Here is a 16712-nt window from a genome sequence, read left to right as displayed (position 1 = left end):
AGCTTGTTCATGCAACTACGATTTCAGGTAGCCTTTCTAAATGAGGGCAGTTTGTTTGGGGATTTTTTTGTGAAGCTTCTCCCCTTCAAGATACAAATGTAAGGTTGTTTCAGGGGCACATGGCTGCCATCAACCCCAGACAGCATGGCCAAAGAAGCCCAGGGAAAGTGGGAACTGGGGGTCCAGCAATATCTAGAGAGCCCTAAGTTGTCCCACGCCTGGGCTTAGGGAAAGAGCATGATGCATGTATAAACCGCACCTTCTACTTCCCTGCTTGATTCATGCAAATTGTACATAAGTGTCATAATTCTATGGGAGTGCAGGCAAAAGTAATAAAAGAAAATGGCTTTGGTTCCAGAACCTCTTTGCATTAAACAAAAATATTCTGATCAGCTGGGAAATGGGAAGGAGAAGCTTAGGAGCCAAGAAGGCTGGCTGAGCAAGATGCAAAGAGGTTGGGTGCTTAATGTAACACTCTTCGCACCAGCAAAGCCAAAATGCAAAATCAGAACATCACAATAAATTATACAACCTAAAAGAAAACAGGCACACCTATACGGTGTGCACACCTATGCTCCAGTGTTCTTTTGGTGTGCAGTTATACAACAGCCCAGGAAGCGAGAAAAAATAAGGAATTACTAAGCTGTTTTTTGTTTTAAAAAGCAGCACAATAGGGTTTATCCATGCTTCTAAATGATAATGCACTGATGCCTACCAGATAGATGTTTTGGATTGTAATTCCCATCGGCACCAGTCAACATAGTCAATGGTCAGGAGTGATGGGACATGACAGCTTCCTGGGGGAAGGCTCCCAATTTGCCCCCTTAAGAACCTAATAGTCCCCATGGCTTCTGGATTTTATGTGGGTGGGGTGGGGTGGGGGTGGGGAGAATACCAATACTGGTTTGAGGTGACATTGCCTGCAAATTAAGGCCACAGTTCCCAGATCTTCCTTCCACAAGTCCTTACGGAAACCACACCCCAATTCCACGATAAAAAGAAAACTGCCAGGCTGAGGCTTCAGTTTATTTTTAGGAACCTGCTATAGGAAGAAGAAAGCAAGAATTGCCACATCAGATAACAAAAAAAGAAGAGTGAGACAACTGTGGACCAATAACAGCACTTAAGTGGTTAACTATCTTGACACACCCACCCACCCTTAAAAAAATGCAGCAAATAGTATTTAAAAAACAAGGCGCAATCCCACCCCCACCCTGGACATAACCTTGGCTGCCCCTGCTGGCTTGGCAGCTGCTTTCCCCACCAGACCCTGTTGGCAGCAGGCTGCATCCTAACCTGGGATAACTGGATCGCTCTTCCGTTTTAGACCTTGTGTCTGAGTTCAGCCATCTGAGGCTTTTGGTCTATCTTCCCACTGAGGAAGGGGAAGATCATCCTGCTTCCTGCTAGCTTGTTTTCCCTCTACGTGGCCTAAACTGTCTTGCTTTTCTTTGGAGGGGTGGCATGATTTGGGGGCTGGCAGGCACTGGGTTCACATGGAGGGTCTCAAGCCCTTACCCTAAGAGGAAACGTGAGCAGGGCTAGGGCCAAACAAAGCCTGCAACAGAAAGGCACCAAATGTCCCATCGCACCCCCTTATAGTAACGGCATATTTTCTGAGCGGAAAGGCTCAGAGTTGGCTTCAGTACGGAAAAAGAAGTCGCCGCCCACATCCTCATGCGATTTCCCATTGTTTTATCCCCCCCACCCCCCACCACTGGCAGGCAAGGTGCAGGCCTAGAGCAGAATGACTGGGTCTGCATCCCTTTCATCCACGAGGCTGGCTTACCCCTCACAGCCTTGTTGCTCTTTTTGGCTTTAAAAAAACCCCTTATCTTAAGAGGAAGAAGTCCTGTGTGCATGCCACAGAGACTGACACAAATCCCTGGTTAAGGCCAAGGACACCAAGGTTGAAAAATAGCCTGTGTTTTGCCACTACAAGTCCCATGTCTGTATACCCACAACAGCCTGCTAGAGTTAAGCTATTCCTTCTACAGCAAAGGACCAACAAACGATTCCAACTCTTCCCGCCTCTTCAAACATGGGCAGAAGGGACAAACCCTCACGGCCCTGGAGATGGCTGTAGGGTTTCACCGGGAAGGCCTCACCCACCAGAAGAACCTTGGGCAATGCTTTAAGGCACTCCGGAAACAGTACAGAAGTAGCTTTGCTTTTAAAATATCCTGGTACAGCTACTGTAGCATTTAGAACTGTGTGGCTTTTCATAAAAAGGTTAGAAACAGGTTTGACCTGCTGATTTTTTTTGCTTGCTGGCACAGTTCTTTAAGGCTTCTGAGCTTCCGCTCCCCCTTAATAATGTTTTGTTTGGCATGAGGAGGAGAAGGTGCCGGCTGGTGAGTTTTCAGAAGGCAACCATGGGAAGGAGGAGAGATTCTTCCCCTTCAAACAGTCAAAAACACACAGCTCCATAGTTCTGGAAGGAAAACAAGCCTTCAGTAGGGAAGCGAGAACTGGCTCCGCCGTGTTACCAAATGTACAACGCCCACTTCACTGGTGGCGGGGAGGAAAGAGACCTCGCCTCTGCCTAAAAGCAATGGTCCAGGCCTATAAAAACCTCATGTTCCAAGAACCTAGAGGTTGCCCCCACTCAAATACATCCTTGAAGGATAGTCCATCCAGCGGGGGGGACGGACGGACCACCAGAGAGGGGGAGAGTTAAGTTGGCAAAGTCTACGCAAACAAAGAGTGGCCACCCGGGATCTGGAGCCCAGGGACAGAAGCTGGTGGTCCTGTGACTCCACCCTTATGAGTTCAGCTGGTTCAGAAGAGAGTGCAAGTCAAAATCTACCATGGAGGAAAAGCTTTCCTCAGCAGGAAGGGCCCCCGGAAGGCCATTGTAGCAGCTGGCACCTGAGCCGCCGCCACCGCCCCCTCCGCTGGGCTCCCCTTGGGCTCTCCGCTGGGACACCAGGCGGCTGATCGACTCTGGATAGGTCAGCAGAGTGCCTTGGTTGTCCTGGGCTGCTTGCTGGGCGGCCCCTTCTGTGAGGAGCTGGCAGAACTCGGCTGTGTTAATCCCCTCCAGGCTGGCGTAGGGAGCATCATCCAGGATCCCCCCGAGCTCCATGCCCCCAGCATCCGCCCCTTCGAAGTGGAGGTGCAGGAAGGCGTCTGCAATGCTGGCTTCGGCCTCCGACTCAGAGGGCTGGACCCGATGGCTCACGCCCAGGCCCGACAGATCTTCCATGTTCACCGTGCTGAAGCTGGACTGTGCAGCTGCGGTCGGAGGAGGAGCCGCCGCTGGAAGTGGGGCATGGCTGGGCCCCGTGAAGTAGGCGGGAGAAGGGTGCACCATGGCCTGGGGTTTGGAGGTGGGCAGAGGGGTTTGCCCTGATGCTCCCATGATTCCTGGGACACCTGCAAGGAAGATCAGAGAGAGGAGATGACGGCAAAGGACACACCAGCACTCTTGCATCAGTGAGAGAAGTGCCAGGGCCTCCTGGCCTTCCTGGACTCCCAGCTGGCCGGGGTTTACCGGCCAGAGGATCTCAGAGCTGGCGCAGGATCTGCCCACCAGCCATGGTTTGGAAACTAAGAAGCAACCTCGGCGCCAATGCAAACACCTAGCATGAGTTAAGGCAGAGTTTCCCAAACTTGAGTTTGCAGACTACAATTCTCATCATCCCTGACCACTGGTCTTGCCAGCTAGGGATGATGGGAGTTGTAGTCCAATAACAGATGGAGACCCAAGTTTGGGAAATACTGTGTTAAGGGAAAGGGAGGGAAGAAGTGCATTCCCAAGAGTGGCTCCCAATTTTGCTGGGAGCCAGTGCTGCAGCATCCACCCAGATGTGGCATTTTCTTTCTCTCTTTCAAAAACAACAACAACTTGCCAACAAGTTTCCAGTTTTAGATGCTGTGATTGTGGACTTTATAAGTGTATGTTTCCTAGTGAAATCCTAGAAGCAAGCCAATAGGAAGCTGCCTTCTGCTGAGCCAGATTCCCTGGGGCCCATCTCACTCAGTACTGTCTACACTCTGACTGGCAGCAGCAGTTCTCCAGGGTTTTAGGCAGGGAGTCTTTCCCAGGCCCACCTGGAGACGCCATTGGAGATTGAACCTGGGACCTTCTGCATGCAAGGCAGATGCTCTGCGCCCCCCTCCCCCAGCAACAGTTCCAATCATCATTCAATGGGGGAAATTGCCAGATTGTGTTACATGTTTTTCTTTTGAAAGCACAGAATATAAATAGCTTAGAGCAAGGGTGGGGAGCCTTCAGACCACGGGTCAACCTCGGCCTGCCATGGGGTCCAATTTGGCTCATCACACTCACTGACACCACTGGTGATGCCAGCTGCTGGGTTGGAAGACAGGGTTCAATCCTGCTTTGGGTGCACTGCCCTGTTCCCAGTAGAAAACAGGATCTTGCAGCCTAGGTAGCAGGATTTAATCTCCACTCGTCTGCCAATGAGCACAGGTTTAAAAAGCCCCTTTCCCTTCTCCTTTAAGCGGGGGGAAGGGTGGACAGGAGCTGAATGCCAACCAACAGTTTGAACAGAACATATACAACTCCTAAGCTGCTAGTCCATATTGACGTCATGGGACAAAATTCCCAGGCGGACCAATTTTCCTCATAAGCAAGCTGTTAACTTGACAGAAGGGTTACATGAAAGGAAAGGTTAGGCATTCCTCACCGCTGATGTTGGGCCGGGCCAGGCCATGTTTGGGAACAGCAATGCGGCGCTGGGAGCGAGGTTCTGGAGCTCCGACTGTTGGGAGGGAACGGAAGGGATCAGAACATGCAAAATCCTCCCAAGAGCCCAGCAAGGCTTCAAACCCCCCCCCCCATGTATGGACACTGGAAGAACCCTCACCGTGAGGGAGACTCTTTGTCTTGCTTAGTATTGCCTGCTCTGACTGGCAGAGGGAGGAGCTCCTTCCCCATCACCTGCTCCCTGATCCTCCTAAACGGAGATGCCAGGGATTGAACCTGGACTCTGTATGGAAAGTGTGAGCTCTTATTTACGGAGCTATAGAGGAAGCAGTATCCCCCCTGCAACATCCAACCCAGGTCTCATCAGATTCCAAGGTATACCACTTCCTGTGCTCCTCTCTGTTGGAGGCCAGTGTACTAAAAAGAGCAGGGCATGGCCCCCTCAGCCTCAGCCATTCCATCTGCCTGCCTTTTTACTTGCAAGCAACTCACAGGGTGGCTCTGCCTGCTGGGATATTCCTCCACAGCCCTGCTCTTGCAGAACTTGGTTGGAGGAGGAGGATGGGGACAAAACTAGAAGGAGTAGGCTCCACCTGCCATGGGCTCTGTTTTCCTGCTGGTCTCCCTGTCTTCTGCCCCAACAGTCCCAAATGGGGCCCAGTCGCCAATGTCTCACACCCCTGAAGGTTCTTCAACCAGCCACACCACCCTTTTCTTCTACCCCTCTAACTCGAGCCCTACCTGCAAAGGGTGTTTTCTGAACAAAGTTCTTGAAGGTGCCAAGGGTCCGTTTGCGTTTCTCGTCAATACGATTGAAGTCACCTGTCCAAAAGGAATGGGGGGGGGGGAAATAAGGACATATTTGCTTTGAAAGGGAGCTGATAATGTACTCTCCAATCATAGGCAACGACTGAGTAACAGGAGAGCTGGAGTCAGGGAATCACGCCTGCACACTCACAGCGGCGTTTGAAATTCGCCAGGCACCGGGCGCATTTTGCACCTGATTTTTGGCCACTTGTGAGCAAGTGAAGATGCCCGGGTGCCAGGAAGGCACCTGACGTCTCCACCACCTGGGGATCCTTGGATCTTGCCTGCTTTCACACACCACCAACACACCCTTTCAAATTCTCACTGTGGTATTTCATCTGCGCAATCAGAACTTTACTTCAGGAAGCAAAAATTCACATTGAAAAGTATGTCTTTTGAGCCACTGGGCCCCAAAATGAAAACTAGGCATTCTGTTTTGGCAACTGTAACCCTGATTCAGGGAGCCCTTTGGCACCTAACATACACCTGAGTTTCTGAGCTGGCTCACAGCTGAAAGCTTTGACCCTAAACTCATAGAGCTTAGAACCTGAGCATGCAAGAGAGGACATACCTTCATCAGGAAGATAACGGAACTCCATGGGCCCACTGACTTCCTTGTCGGATGGGCGACGCAGCTGCATCTGGACTGTCACCGGCTCCCGAAGGCTTTGGTCCATGTACGGCGGGGTCTTGAAGACAATGGCCACTTGGCGATGGACGTCGGCTTGGGAGAAGGAGCCCTTTGCCTCCCAAGAGTCCTTGAAGAAGCGGACTTCGATGTCCTCTGCAAAGGAAGCGAGGGGGGGGGGGAGGATTGAGGGGTTCAGACTCACTGAGAACGTAAGAACACAAGGAGAGTCCTGAAACTGGATCAGGCCAATGGCCCATCTAGTCCAGCATCCTGTTCTCACAGTGGCTGGCCTGGTGCTCCAATAGGAAGCCTGAAAGCACGTCCCAAATGCAACAGTGCTCTCCCCAATTGTGATTTCTGGCAACTGGTACTCAGAAGCATTCTGCCTCCAGCAGTGGAGGGTGAACCGAGTCTCATCCTCTTTTAAAGCCATCCAGGTTGGTGATTGCTGCTACCCCTTGCTGGTGTGAAGGGTGGGGGAAAGAACAAAATGGGAAATACCAACGCCTGGTCTTATTTCTTTTCACCACAGATGTGGAATCGTCTCCTGTTCCCAAACTGAGAAATGGCCAACAGCACTTTTTGAAGGCAACAGGCCAAAATACCCATATACACACACCAAACAAAATGTGGAAGACTTTTTAACATTTTGAACATATCAGCTGACTCCTTGAAGTTGCCTGCCATTGGGCGAGATGCTGTGACATCAGGGCAAACCTCACAGAAAAGCCCAGGACTGAAGTGGGCAAACAGTGCTGGAAGCGAAGAGGTCAGTTTGGCCACATGGTGACTATAGTGAGCCTGCATTTAAAAATGCATAAGTTAGGGAGGATTTTAAAAGGGTTGGCAGACACAGGAGGCTTTAGAGATGGTTTCAGTCATTGTTATGAGCAAAGATGTGGCTGGAAGGGCTTTTTGAGTTTTCCCCACTACACTAAAAAATGCCTTAAGAATAAGAACAGCAACAGCAACAACAAAGCAACAACAACGACACCACCACCATGAAAGGAAAACACACATGAAAAGTTGAACCCTTGCTGCTGTTGTCCAGAAGTCCTTTGCAGCCTCTTCCAAGGCTTGACCTCTACAATCTCTTCCAAAGCCCAAGGTGGCCAATGGAAGTAAAACCCTGCACTGAAAAGGGAGGCATCTCTTACCTTTCTGGACCTTGTCACAGAGGAGGAAGATCTCGTCTCCACCCAGGCAGCTCCCTGAATTGCGGTTCACACGGCAGATCTTCAACTCGGCTGTGTTGGGAGCACCTGGAGAAAGAGAGGGCGCCGGGGCCGTCTTAATGACTCGGTGGCAGTGAGGGAATACAAGAGGCTGTGTAATGGAGACCATTGGTCCATCTAGCTCAGTACGGAATACACTGACCGGCAGTGGCTCTCCAGGGTTTCAGGCAGCCTACCTGGAGATGCCTGGGATTGAACTGGGTAACTTTTGCATGCAAAACAGGTGCTCCACCACTGTGGACCTTTGTTGAAAAATAAATATCCCAGTCCTCATGATTCTGAACAAAGGACCGAATTGAAAAGGGACATCTGAAGCTGCCTTTTACTGATCAGACCATTGGTCCATCAAGCTCAGAACTGCCTGCACTAACTGGCAGCAGCTCTCCAGGGTTTCCAAATCATGATTTAACGGAAGCCCCATTAATTTCAATCAAGTACAGTGGTGCCTCGCAAGACGAAATTAATTCGTTCTGCGAGTCTCTTCGTCTAGCGGTTTTTTCGTCTTGCGAAGCAACCCTATTAGCGGCTTAGCGGATTAGCGCTATTAGCGGTTTAGCGGCTATTAAAGGCTTAAGGGATTAGCGGATTAGCTGCTAAAAGGCTATTAGCGGCTTAGCGGCTTCAAAAAAGGGGGTGGGGAGCGAAAAAAAATCTCAAGACTCGCAAGACATTTTTGTCTTGCGAAGCAAGCCCATAGGGAAATTCGTCCTGCGAAGCGCATTGAAAAATGGAAAACCCTTTCGTCTAGCGGGTTTTCCGTCTTGCGAGGCATTCGTCCTGCGGGGTACCACTGTAGTTAGTGCACCTAACTCTGATCTGCATCCATTCCATTTCCTCAGGGATAGAATTATTAACTTGTTGGATGAAGAAGCTGCTGTTAAGTTGCTCTGGGACCCTCAGACAGAGCAGGATGCGAAAATCAAAAACCAATGAATGATCAGTGTTGGGTCTGCTCCACTGTCCATCCCTGGCTGGTCCCTCCCTCTCTAATAAAGGTAGAGGTGTGCGTCAGAGCCACCCCCCGTTAGCACTCACGATTGTCATAGATGGGCTGTGAGATTGCCAGGGGCAGCTGGACCAAGCGCCCACTGCCTGCATCCTGAATCCACACCTGGAAACAGAGCCGAACCGCGTTCAGGTCATAGTCTCCTTTTAGCTCTTCCATGGACACTGGAATCAGGGGCAGGCGGGGAGGGAGAGAGAAAGCAAGAAATATAAACAACACAGAAAAGGGAAGTAAAAATTGTGCACCTGCATCTAGATGGTTCAGCCCCTGGAAATGACAATTAAAGAGAATGAGGCAGCACAGGGGTGGGTCAACTGTTTTCAGCTTGTGGTGCAGATTCCCTCCTGCGCAACATTTCAGGGACCGCATGCCAGTAGCAGACAGAGCAATGAATGCAAATGATGATGGTTGGGCTTAGCTGCTGCTTTTACAGGGATAGGAAACCCTTTTCAGCCGGAGGGCCAGATTCCCTCCTGGGCAATCTTCTGGGGGTCACATGCCAGGGACTGTCAGGGCCAGAAGCAAAAGAGTGGGCAGAACATCAGGTGTGAATTTTAGATTTCTACAGAAGGCTAGTTTCTAGGCACACCTGCACACCCCTCTCCATCGTGGCAAGAGGCATTATCAAAGTTCAAGGGCACATTCTAGCTGGTCTAGAACAGTGTGAATCAGGGTGAGTGAGGGGCATGGTCTAGGGAGAGCCCCAAAAGCCAAACAAGGAGGCCGGGCGGGCCGCATTTCATCCCCAGGCTTGGCATTGCAGCATCTCTGAGACAGCAGGTTGCAAAAAAGGCCCTTCTCTGCTGGAGACTCCAAAGCAGCATTGCTGGTCATCACATGCACAGCTAGGTGGGAGAAATAGTCTGAGCTAGTCCAAGACAGCTTCTCACGTTCCAACAACACACCCCTGCCCCCCACAAAGCCCTTGACCACTGTCACGGCCGACAGCGCTCCTCACCATTGAACGGGTTGTTGTTGGTTTCGATCCGCTTGGCCACGGCCTTGTCCAGGTCTCGTTTCCGCACGCATTGGATTCCCAAGTTCTGGAAGCTGGGAAGGAGCACATGGAGCAGGCGGGGGTCAGTGTGCAGCTTGGAGGGAGGGGGAGGGGGAGAGGGAGGCACAAGGAGGTGAAAGGCATCGGGTGAGAAGCAAGGCTGCTTCCCCAAACACCAGTGAGGAAGATCCCCAAATCATCCACCTTCACGTGGAGATGGTGATGCTCTTAACAGTGGCCCATCTAAGCTTGCTCTATTCTTTGTACAGACTCCCGTGTAAAGAGCCAAGTGCCCCACTCGCACTGGGCCGCCCGGCTGCTTTTCACGCTAACTTTTCTCCTCGCAGATCAAGGTTAAATGGCCGACAGTGAAACCTGCAGAGCTTCAAGCAGCCGCCGTCAAAACATGGCCCACAACTACCTCCTCTTGAGTTCTAACCTGCGTAGTTTTTTATTTTAGACTTTGCAGCTGCAGTGGTCGCGGAAGGGCAGTAGCTCAGCAGTGAGCACACCTGCTTTGCACACAGAAGGCCCCAGGTTCAACCCCAAAGGCATCTTTGTGTAGGGCTGGGCAAAGATACGCTCTCTGAGACACTGCAGTTGTTCATTTAGTTTGGCAGCTTCATCCCTCAAGTTGTGCATATGTTTGCACTTTTGTTCGCAGACGGCAATGGCTAGCGGTTGATGCAAATAAATAGACACCCACCCCCAAATCATCCTCCCAAATGGCCAGAGAAAAAGACCGGGGGGGGGGGGCAGATACCCAGCTCTCTCCCCTTCCCACATCCGCTCACCTGTGGATGGAGCGCTCTGGAGACAGCTCTGCTTCATAATAGCCTTCTTTGCAGTCCTTCCCCACCAAGTCGTGCGGGTGGGGCCGGAAAGGGACCTCCTTGGTGACCAGCGAAATGCGGACCTTGCCTGGGCCTGTATAGTTGTGGATCTGAAAGCAAAAGGCGGGGAGCTGATGTGTGGCAAAGGCTGCAGCTCAGAGGCAGAGCATCTGCTTGGCATGTGGGAGGCCCTTGGCTCCATCCCCAATGGCATCTCCAGGAAGGACTGGGAGAGACACCTTGCGCCCCTGAAACCCCGGAGAGCTGCTGCTGCTGCTTCAGCATCTCTTAAGTCCAGTGTTCACAGTAACCTTGCAGAGTAGGGTCGTACGGCCTTCCCTGCACTGCAGAAATGGGGATATGTAACTCAGTGGCAGGTACAGCAACTGCCTTGCATGATTCAATCCCCGCTGGCATCTCCAGGTAGGGCTGCCTGAAACCCCCAAGAGTCATAGAACCACAGAATTGTAGAGTTGGAAAGACCCCTGAGGGTCATCCAGTCCAGCCCCCTGTAATGCAGGAATCTGAACTAGATCATATGTGACAGATGGCCATCCAACCTCCACTTAAAAACCTCCAATGAAGGAGAGTCCACAACTCCCAGAGGGAGTCCATTCCATTGTCCATACAGATCTTACTGTCAGAAAGTTCTTCCTGATGGTTAGTTGGAATCTCCATTCTTGAAACTTGCAAGCCGTTGGTATGAGTCCTACCCTCCCGCAGAATGACACATGACCTCTTTCTTCACCAAGAGCCTGGAATGTTTATGATCATTCCATGCCAGCACACCAGTCGGTGTCAGGGGCTTCACCTTCGCAAAGGACAATTAAAGTACAGTGGATGCTCGGGTTGCGAACGTGATCTGTGTGGGATGCATGTTCGCAACCCGCAGCGTTTGCAACCTGCAGCAGCGCGTCTGCGCACGCGCGGGTTGCGATTTAGTGCTTGCGCGACCGCAGAAACCCGGAAGTAACCCATTCTGGTACTTTCGGGTTTTGGCGGGTCCGTAACCCGAAAAAACGCAATCTGAAGCGTCTGTAATCCTAGGTATGACTGTATCCTTAAAACGATGCCTTTTATTCTGAAATTCACACTCCCATGACCACACATACAAGCCCTGCTTCAATTCCCTCAACCCCCCAAAGACTTCTAAGTAACACTTATTTCTAGAAGAACCCCCTACCCCACTCCCAAGTGCTGTGGGGCTGACCTTGATGGTGGGGTGGGTCTTGGTGGTGTCTGTGCTGCGCTCCCCGGGAATGGAGCCAGCCAACCGCCCTTCGCACTGATAGCGGAAACGCATGCCGCGCTGCTTGGGCTGTTCAATTATCTCCACCACAGGAGTGCTGCTTGCGGGAGGGTCTGGAGGGAGACAAAAGATACACCTATATTAGTATTATATAAATTGTTAGTAAATCCTACCAATTGTTGTCGTTTTTAATTTATACACCACTCAATGCGAAAACAGGATTCAAAGTGGTTTTCAGAGCATAAAAAAACAGGTGTGCAGACATGAAAATGTGAAAGCAACCCCCACTAAAACATGAAAAGCATCCATGATTAAAATACACCATGAATCAGTCCCACAGAATCAGCAATTAAAACAGGACTCTCAGGTGGAGAGATCAAGAGAAGCCAGAAGTTAGAAACACTTGGCTATTGTGTGTTTTTGAAATAAGCCAGGATGCAGTTGGAAAATGCTTCTCTCTCTGTGTGTGTATGTAGAAATTTTTATTATTTTCAAGGGCAAGCATTACAAACACAAAACAGGGAAACACTAACAGGTAAGTTACATACAAAAAATAATAATAAAATACAATGCCCTATACATAGATTCTCACCAACTCTGGAGGTGTGAGCTCACACCAACAAATCCAAGTGCTTCGATTCTTTCAGTGATAATCACCTCATCAATAGCAAATAATACTAATGTTAGTCAGGCACCTGCATCGCACTGCTTTCAACACCAGCCAAAATTGTTTTTGTTGTGTAGCACAGCCTGCTAAGACATGTAATTTTATCACTGTTAGTTTATTTGCTCTCACACCTGTTGATTTTATCTGTATTTTGAGAACTGCATTACGCCTACTGTTTTTATCATATTACAGAAACCTTGCTAAATAAAAAATGAGCTATTAATGAAAGCCACCCCATTCCTAAAATGAAAATGACAGGCTTCTCTCCCAAGTTAATTCAATTTCTCTTTGGTGCCAGGCTTTAATCCCGCAATGGGGAGATGGTGCTGGGACCCCCAGAATATGGTCTGAAGCAAGGATGGGGAACCTGTGACTTTCCAGGCATTGCTGGGCTCCAGCTCTCGTCAGCCTTGGCCAGCATGCCCAATGGTCAGGGGAAATGGGAACCTTAGTCCAGGAACATCTGGAGAGCAACGACTTCCCCATCTCCGGTTTATCCCTCATCTACACTACACATTTAAAGCAGCATCATACCACTTTAAGCACACACAGCTTCCCCCAAAGAATCCTGGGAGCTGTAGTTTGTTAAGAGGGATACGGGCTATGGGGAGACCCCTATTTCCCTCCCAGAGATTCAGTTCCCAGCATGGCTGGACAGTCAACCCCTCTTCACTTGGAATTCAGATAATTGTGGCTCTGTGAGGAGAAACAGGTGTCTCTTAAGAACCCTCAGCACCCTTAAAAAACACACCACCTACAGTTCCCAGGATTCTCAGGATGTGGGGTGTGGGTGGGAAAGCCATGACTGTGTACCTAACCTGCCACACCGGGCTGTTGTGAGGATTAAATGACGGGCAGAACCACGCACAGCCCCTTGAAGAAAAGGAGATATATGAATGCAATGAATGAGTAAAATAAGTAATGCATGTATAGCGCTGAGATGGGGCTTTAATCCAAGCCAAACCCCAGCGCTAGCTGTCAGCTCTAAACAGCTGTGTCAGTGCATACAGACTTTCTTTCCCCCAACTAGATCCAACATTCGAGCGGAGGGGAATGGCTTTGGGGAGAGAAGCTCATGATAAGGTTAAGGGGTGATATGATAGCCATGTTCAAATATATAAAAGGATGTCACATAGAGGAGGGAGAAAGGTTGTTTTCTGCTGCTCCAGAGAAGCGGACACGGAGCAATGGATCCAAACTACAAGAAAGAAGGTTCCACCTAAACATTAGGAAGAACTTCCTGACAGTAAGAGCTGTTCGACAGTGGAATTTGCTGCCAAGGAGTGTGGTGGAGTCTCCTTCTTTGGAGGTCTTTAAGCAGAGGCTTGACAACCATATGTCAGGAGTGCTCTGATGGTGTTTCCTGCTTGGCAGGGGGTTGGACTCGATGGCCCTTGTGGTCTCTTCCAACTCTATGATTCTATGATTCTATAAATACATACAGTGGTAACGGGTTACATACGCTTCAGGTTACAGACTCTGCTAACCCAGAAATAGTACCTTGGGTTAAGAACTTTGCTTCAGGACGAGAACAGAAATTGTGCTCTGGCGGCTTCACGTTAAGAACAGTTTCTGGGTAAGAACGGACCTCCGGAACGAATTAAGTACTTAACCCGAGGTACCACTGTATTTTTGACGCCACTGAAGGTTTTCCTTTTTCATTCCCCTTGAATGTGGATTTGGAATCGTTTCACATATGATTTTTTTAAAAATATCGTTAATAACAAACTGCTTTGCGGCATTTCATACAGTGGTTTTTAAATGAATGCGAGTGTTATCAGAAGCCTGAGCCCTCTTGGGGGTGGGCAAGGTGCCCCTAGGTACACATCACACTTTGCGAACGGCTGACTCTCAATACTTTTCATTTAAGAGAGAAAGAAGAAACAGCCTCTCCACCTTATTCCAATCCCCCTAAATGCAGTTGTCCCTTGCTGAGATTTGCAGCAACAACAAAAGGTACTTTCCCTGAAAATTAAGAACTGCCTGCCAACTTTCTGTCTGGACAGAGAAAGGAATGTTCCCAAAGTCACACAGGCAGGCCTATGTGTGTCCCCTCCTGCCCCCCCCCCTTGTCAAAAGGGGCCCTGTTTTTACTCTGTCCTGTGCTCTCACACTGTTTCCTCTGGGAGTCAACTTCCCCCCTCCCCCTCCCAAACTTGGGGATTTCCCGATCCAAGCTTTGAAGCAATACAGGAATTTTTCTTTTTCTACTAGATTAAGTCACAGGCACAAGCAAAGTCCAGCCAAGCTTGGCAGCAGATGGTAACTGCCTTTTCCACTGTGCGGGGACAGAGGCCCCACCCCTCCAAAACTGTGGCCTGACCCATCTGTTTTGCTTGGCAGAGTCAGTAACCCCTGTGTTACCTGCGCCAGACTCCTTCGCCCGGGCTATTAAAAAAGAATTAAAATGCAGGGCGGATCAACCTGAGAAGCTAGAGAACTCTCCCAAGACAGGGGAAATCCCCACAACAGGGAGAGGCAGCACAGCAGGATCCACATCCACCAGAAATCAATGACCTCACCCTCCACCGACACTGTGAAGCCAGGAAACAAGGACTATAAGTCATTTCTCTCTGCTCCAGTCACAGAACCTCCCAGCCAAGATGTGAATTAGGACTTAGAAATCAGAAACTGATTTATTCAAAATCCAATAAGCCCCTGCTCTCCTTAGCTTGGCCCACAACTTATTTCTGCTCTTCTAGTCACCCCAGGTGAGGTTTACATGTTTGTCTGTCTCCTGACCATTGCCCCTTCCGTCACAGAAGCCAGACAGCGACTGCAAGCATTCCAACAGTTGTTCCCTGCCCTGCTGGAGCAACATTCCACAACATTACAAGGCAGCTCAGCCAACCCATGTGAGAAGCTCCTCCACCACCACCAATTATACATGACCAACAACTACTCCCCGCCCCAGCCAATCACTATCTCTCTACCCGGAAAAACTTTTAACTCCTGACTCTGCATCTTTTACAGCCAGAAAAGCTTTTGTCTCCGCAGCAGCCAGATGTAAGGGGTGCAGTAGAAGAAACGGAGGGACCATCTCTTAGAACACTAAAAATAATATACCAAAGGTGTGCATGGCTTCAGGAGCAGTACAGTGTCCAGGACAGGATCCTGAACCCCAGAATAGGATCCTGGACAAAAAGATGTAGCTCGGGTGCAAGTAGATAAATAGGGACCGCTTACTAGCGGGAAGGTAAACGGCGTTTCCGTGTGCGGCTCTGGCTCACCAGAGCAGCGATGTCACGCTGGCCACGTGACCCGGAAGTGTCTCCAGACAGCGCTGGCCCCCGGCCTCTTGAGTGAGATGGGCGCACAACCCTAGAGTCTGTCAAGACTGGCCCGTACGGGCAGGGGTACCTTTACCTTTTTACATAGTAGAGGAAATTCACAAATACTGTATCCTCCGATTCTTGGAGAGTAAATATATTACTGCGTAAAGCTGGATCGCTGAATTTCTGGTGCCAACAGCACCCAGCAATTAAAGATTTTTCCTTTCTCACCACCATAAATCCTACTCCTGCATTTATTATAATTTTTTATGACAGCCCCTTTACCACTTCAAATGAGTGATATAGGAAATCTCAGTGTCTCAGAACATGCCTCTGTTTTTTTCTGAACTGACTTTTTTGAGTTTGTCTTGCAACAGGTGGCCCGACACCGGTATTTTAACAGACAAAGAAATGGTGAAAAGTCTGGGAAAGCATGTTACTGAATATTTTTTGCTTAAGTCATGCCTTCATATGGGATTCCTTCAAAGCAGCCCTCGGGGGCCAATGCAGTTCTGAAACTAGTGTTCGAAACCACTGCAATGGGAACACTATTTCTGCTCTTGCTTGCAGAAATAAAACTCCTTGAGGTGAAACATAAAACCATGACTAGTGAACATATTTACAAAATGCTTCAAAAGATACCAATACGATACTAATAAAATCTAAAATCACTGTAAATTAGGGTACTTTTTTGTTTTAGGAAGAACATAAAGGTTATAAACATTTGTAAATTCAGTGCCACGGGGCTTCTATTTTTTCTTAAACAAAAACAACACTACGACTTAGATCTTTATTAAGTTTATAAATGCTTTTAAATAAAATAAACAACATAAGCAAAGTGCGTGGTATCAGGTTGTGTTATTCTGAAACGAATAATAAGTTCTAAGAAAAGCTTAAATCCCATCTCCTTCCATTAAGGAAGTGGAAAATTGGGGGGCACTATCCTCCCCCCTCCCCAGTTCAAAACTTCCCAGGAAATACTGTCATTTGTGATATGAATGACAACAACACGAAACCAAGACATGCCACTTACCTGGAAGACCCCAGTTATGTTGCAACAACAACGGCAGGAGATCTGGAGGAAGGAAAGAAAACAAAACACCAGCATGAATAACTGTGGAAAGCACAAACCTAGGAAACTGCTTATAAAGAGTCAGATCACTGGGCCACCAGCAGCCCTAAAGCTGCAGAATTCCCTCCCCAGGGAAGCACACTTGGCACCTTCACTGTATTGCTGCTGTTACCTGCTGAAGACACAACTCTTTAACCTGGCCTTTGATATTAGAGGTATGTTTTAGGACCCACCCCGTTCTTCCATTTGTAAATTGTATTTGCATCTT

General features: G+C 49.2%; 1 protein-coding gene across 1 annotated transcript in view; it reads right to left on the bottom strand.

The window, feature by feature from the left end:
- Window positions 1-1013: 1013 nt before the first annotated feature.
- The window catches only part of RELA (RELA proto-oncogene, NF-kB subunit), a 34374-nt gene continuing 18675 nt past the window's right edge, over window positions 1014-16712 (bottom strand). The window contains exons 2-11 of the mRNA XM_083416358.1: window positions 16406-16447; window positions 11395-11546; window positions 10146-10294; window positions 9313-9404; window positions 8384-8518; window positions 7271-7375; window positions 6054-6266; window positions 5417-5497; window positions 4656-4730; window positions 1014-3378 (exon numbers count right to left, since the gene is read on the bottom strand). Of these exons, the coding sequence (XP_083272484.1) occupies window positions 2765-3378; window positions 4656-4730; window positions 5417-5497; window positions 6054-6266; window positions 7271-7375; window positions 8384-8518; window positions 9313-9404; window positions 10146-10294; window positions 11395-11546; window positions 16406-16447 (1658 nt within the window). The 3' untranslated portion in view covers window positions 1014-2764. The remainder of the gene's footprint in view (window positions 3379-4655; window positions 4731-5416; window positions 5498-6053; window positions 6267-7270; window positions 7376-8383; window positions 8519-9312; window positions 9405-10145; window positions 10295-11394; window positions 11547-16405; window positions 16448-16712) is intronic.

The sequence above is a fragment of the Podarcis tiliguerta genome, assembly GCF_965153285.1.
Source record: "Podarcis tiliguerta genome assembly, chromosome: 16".
Taxonomy (NCBI): domain Eukaryota; kingdom Metazoa; phylum Chordata; class Lepidosauria; order Squamata; family Lacertidae; genus Podarcis; species Podarcis tiliguerta.
This window is presented reverse-complemented; position numbering and strand designations above follow the sequence as displayed.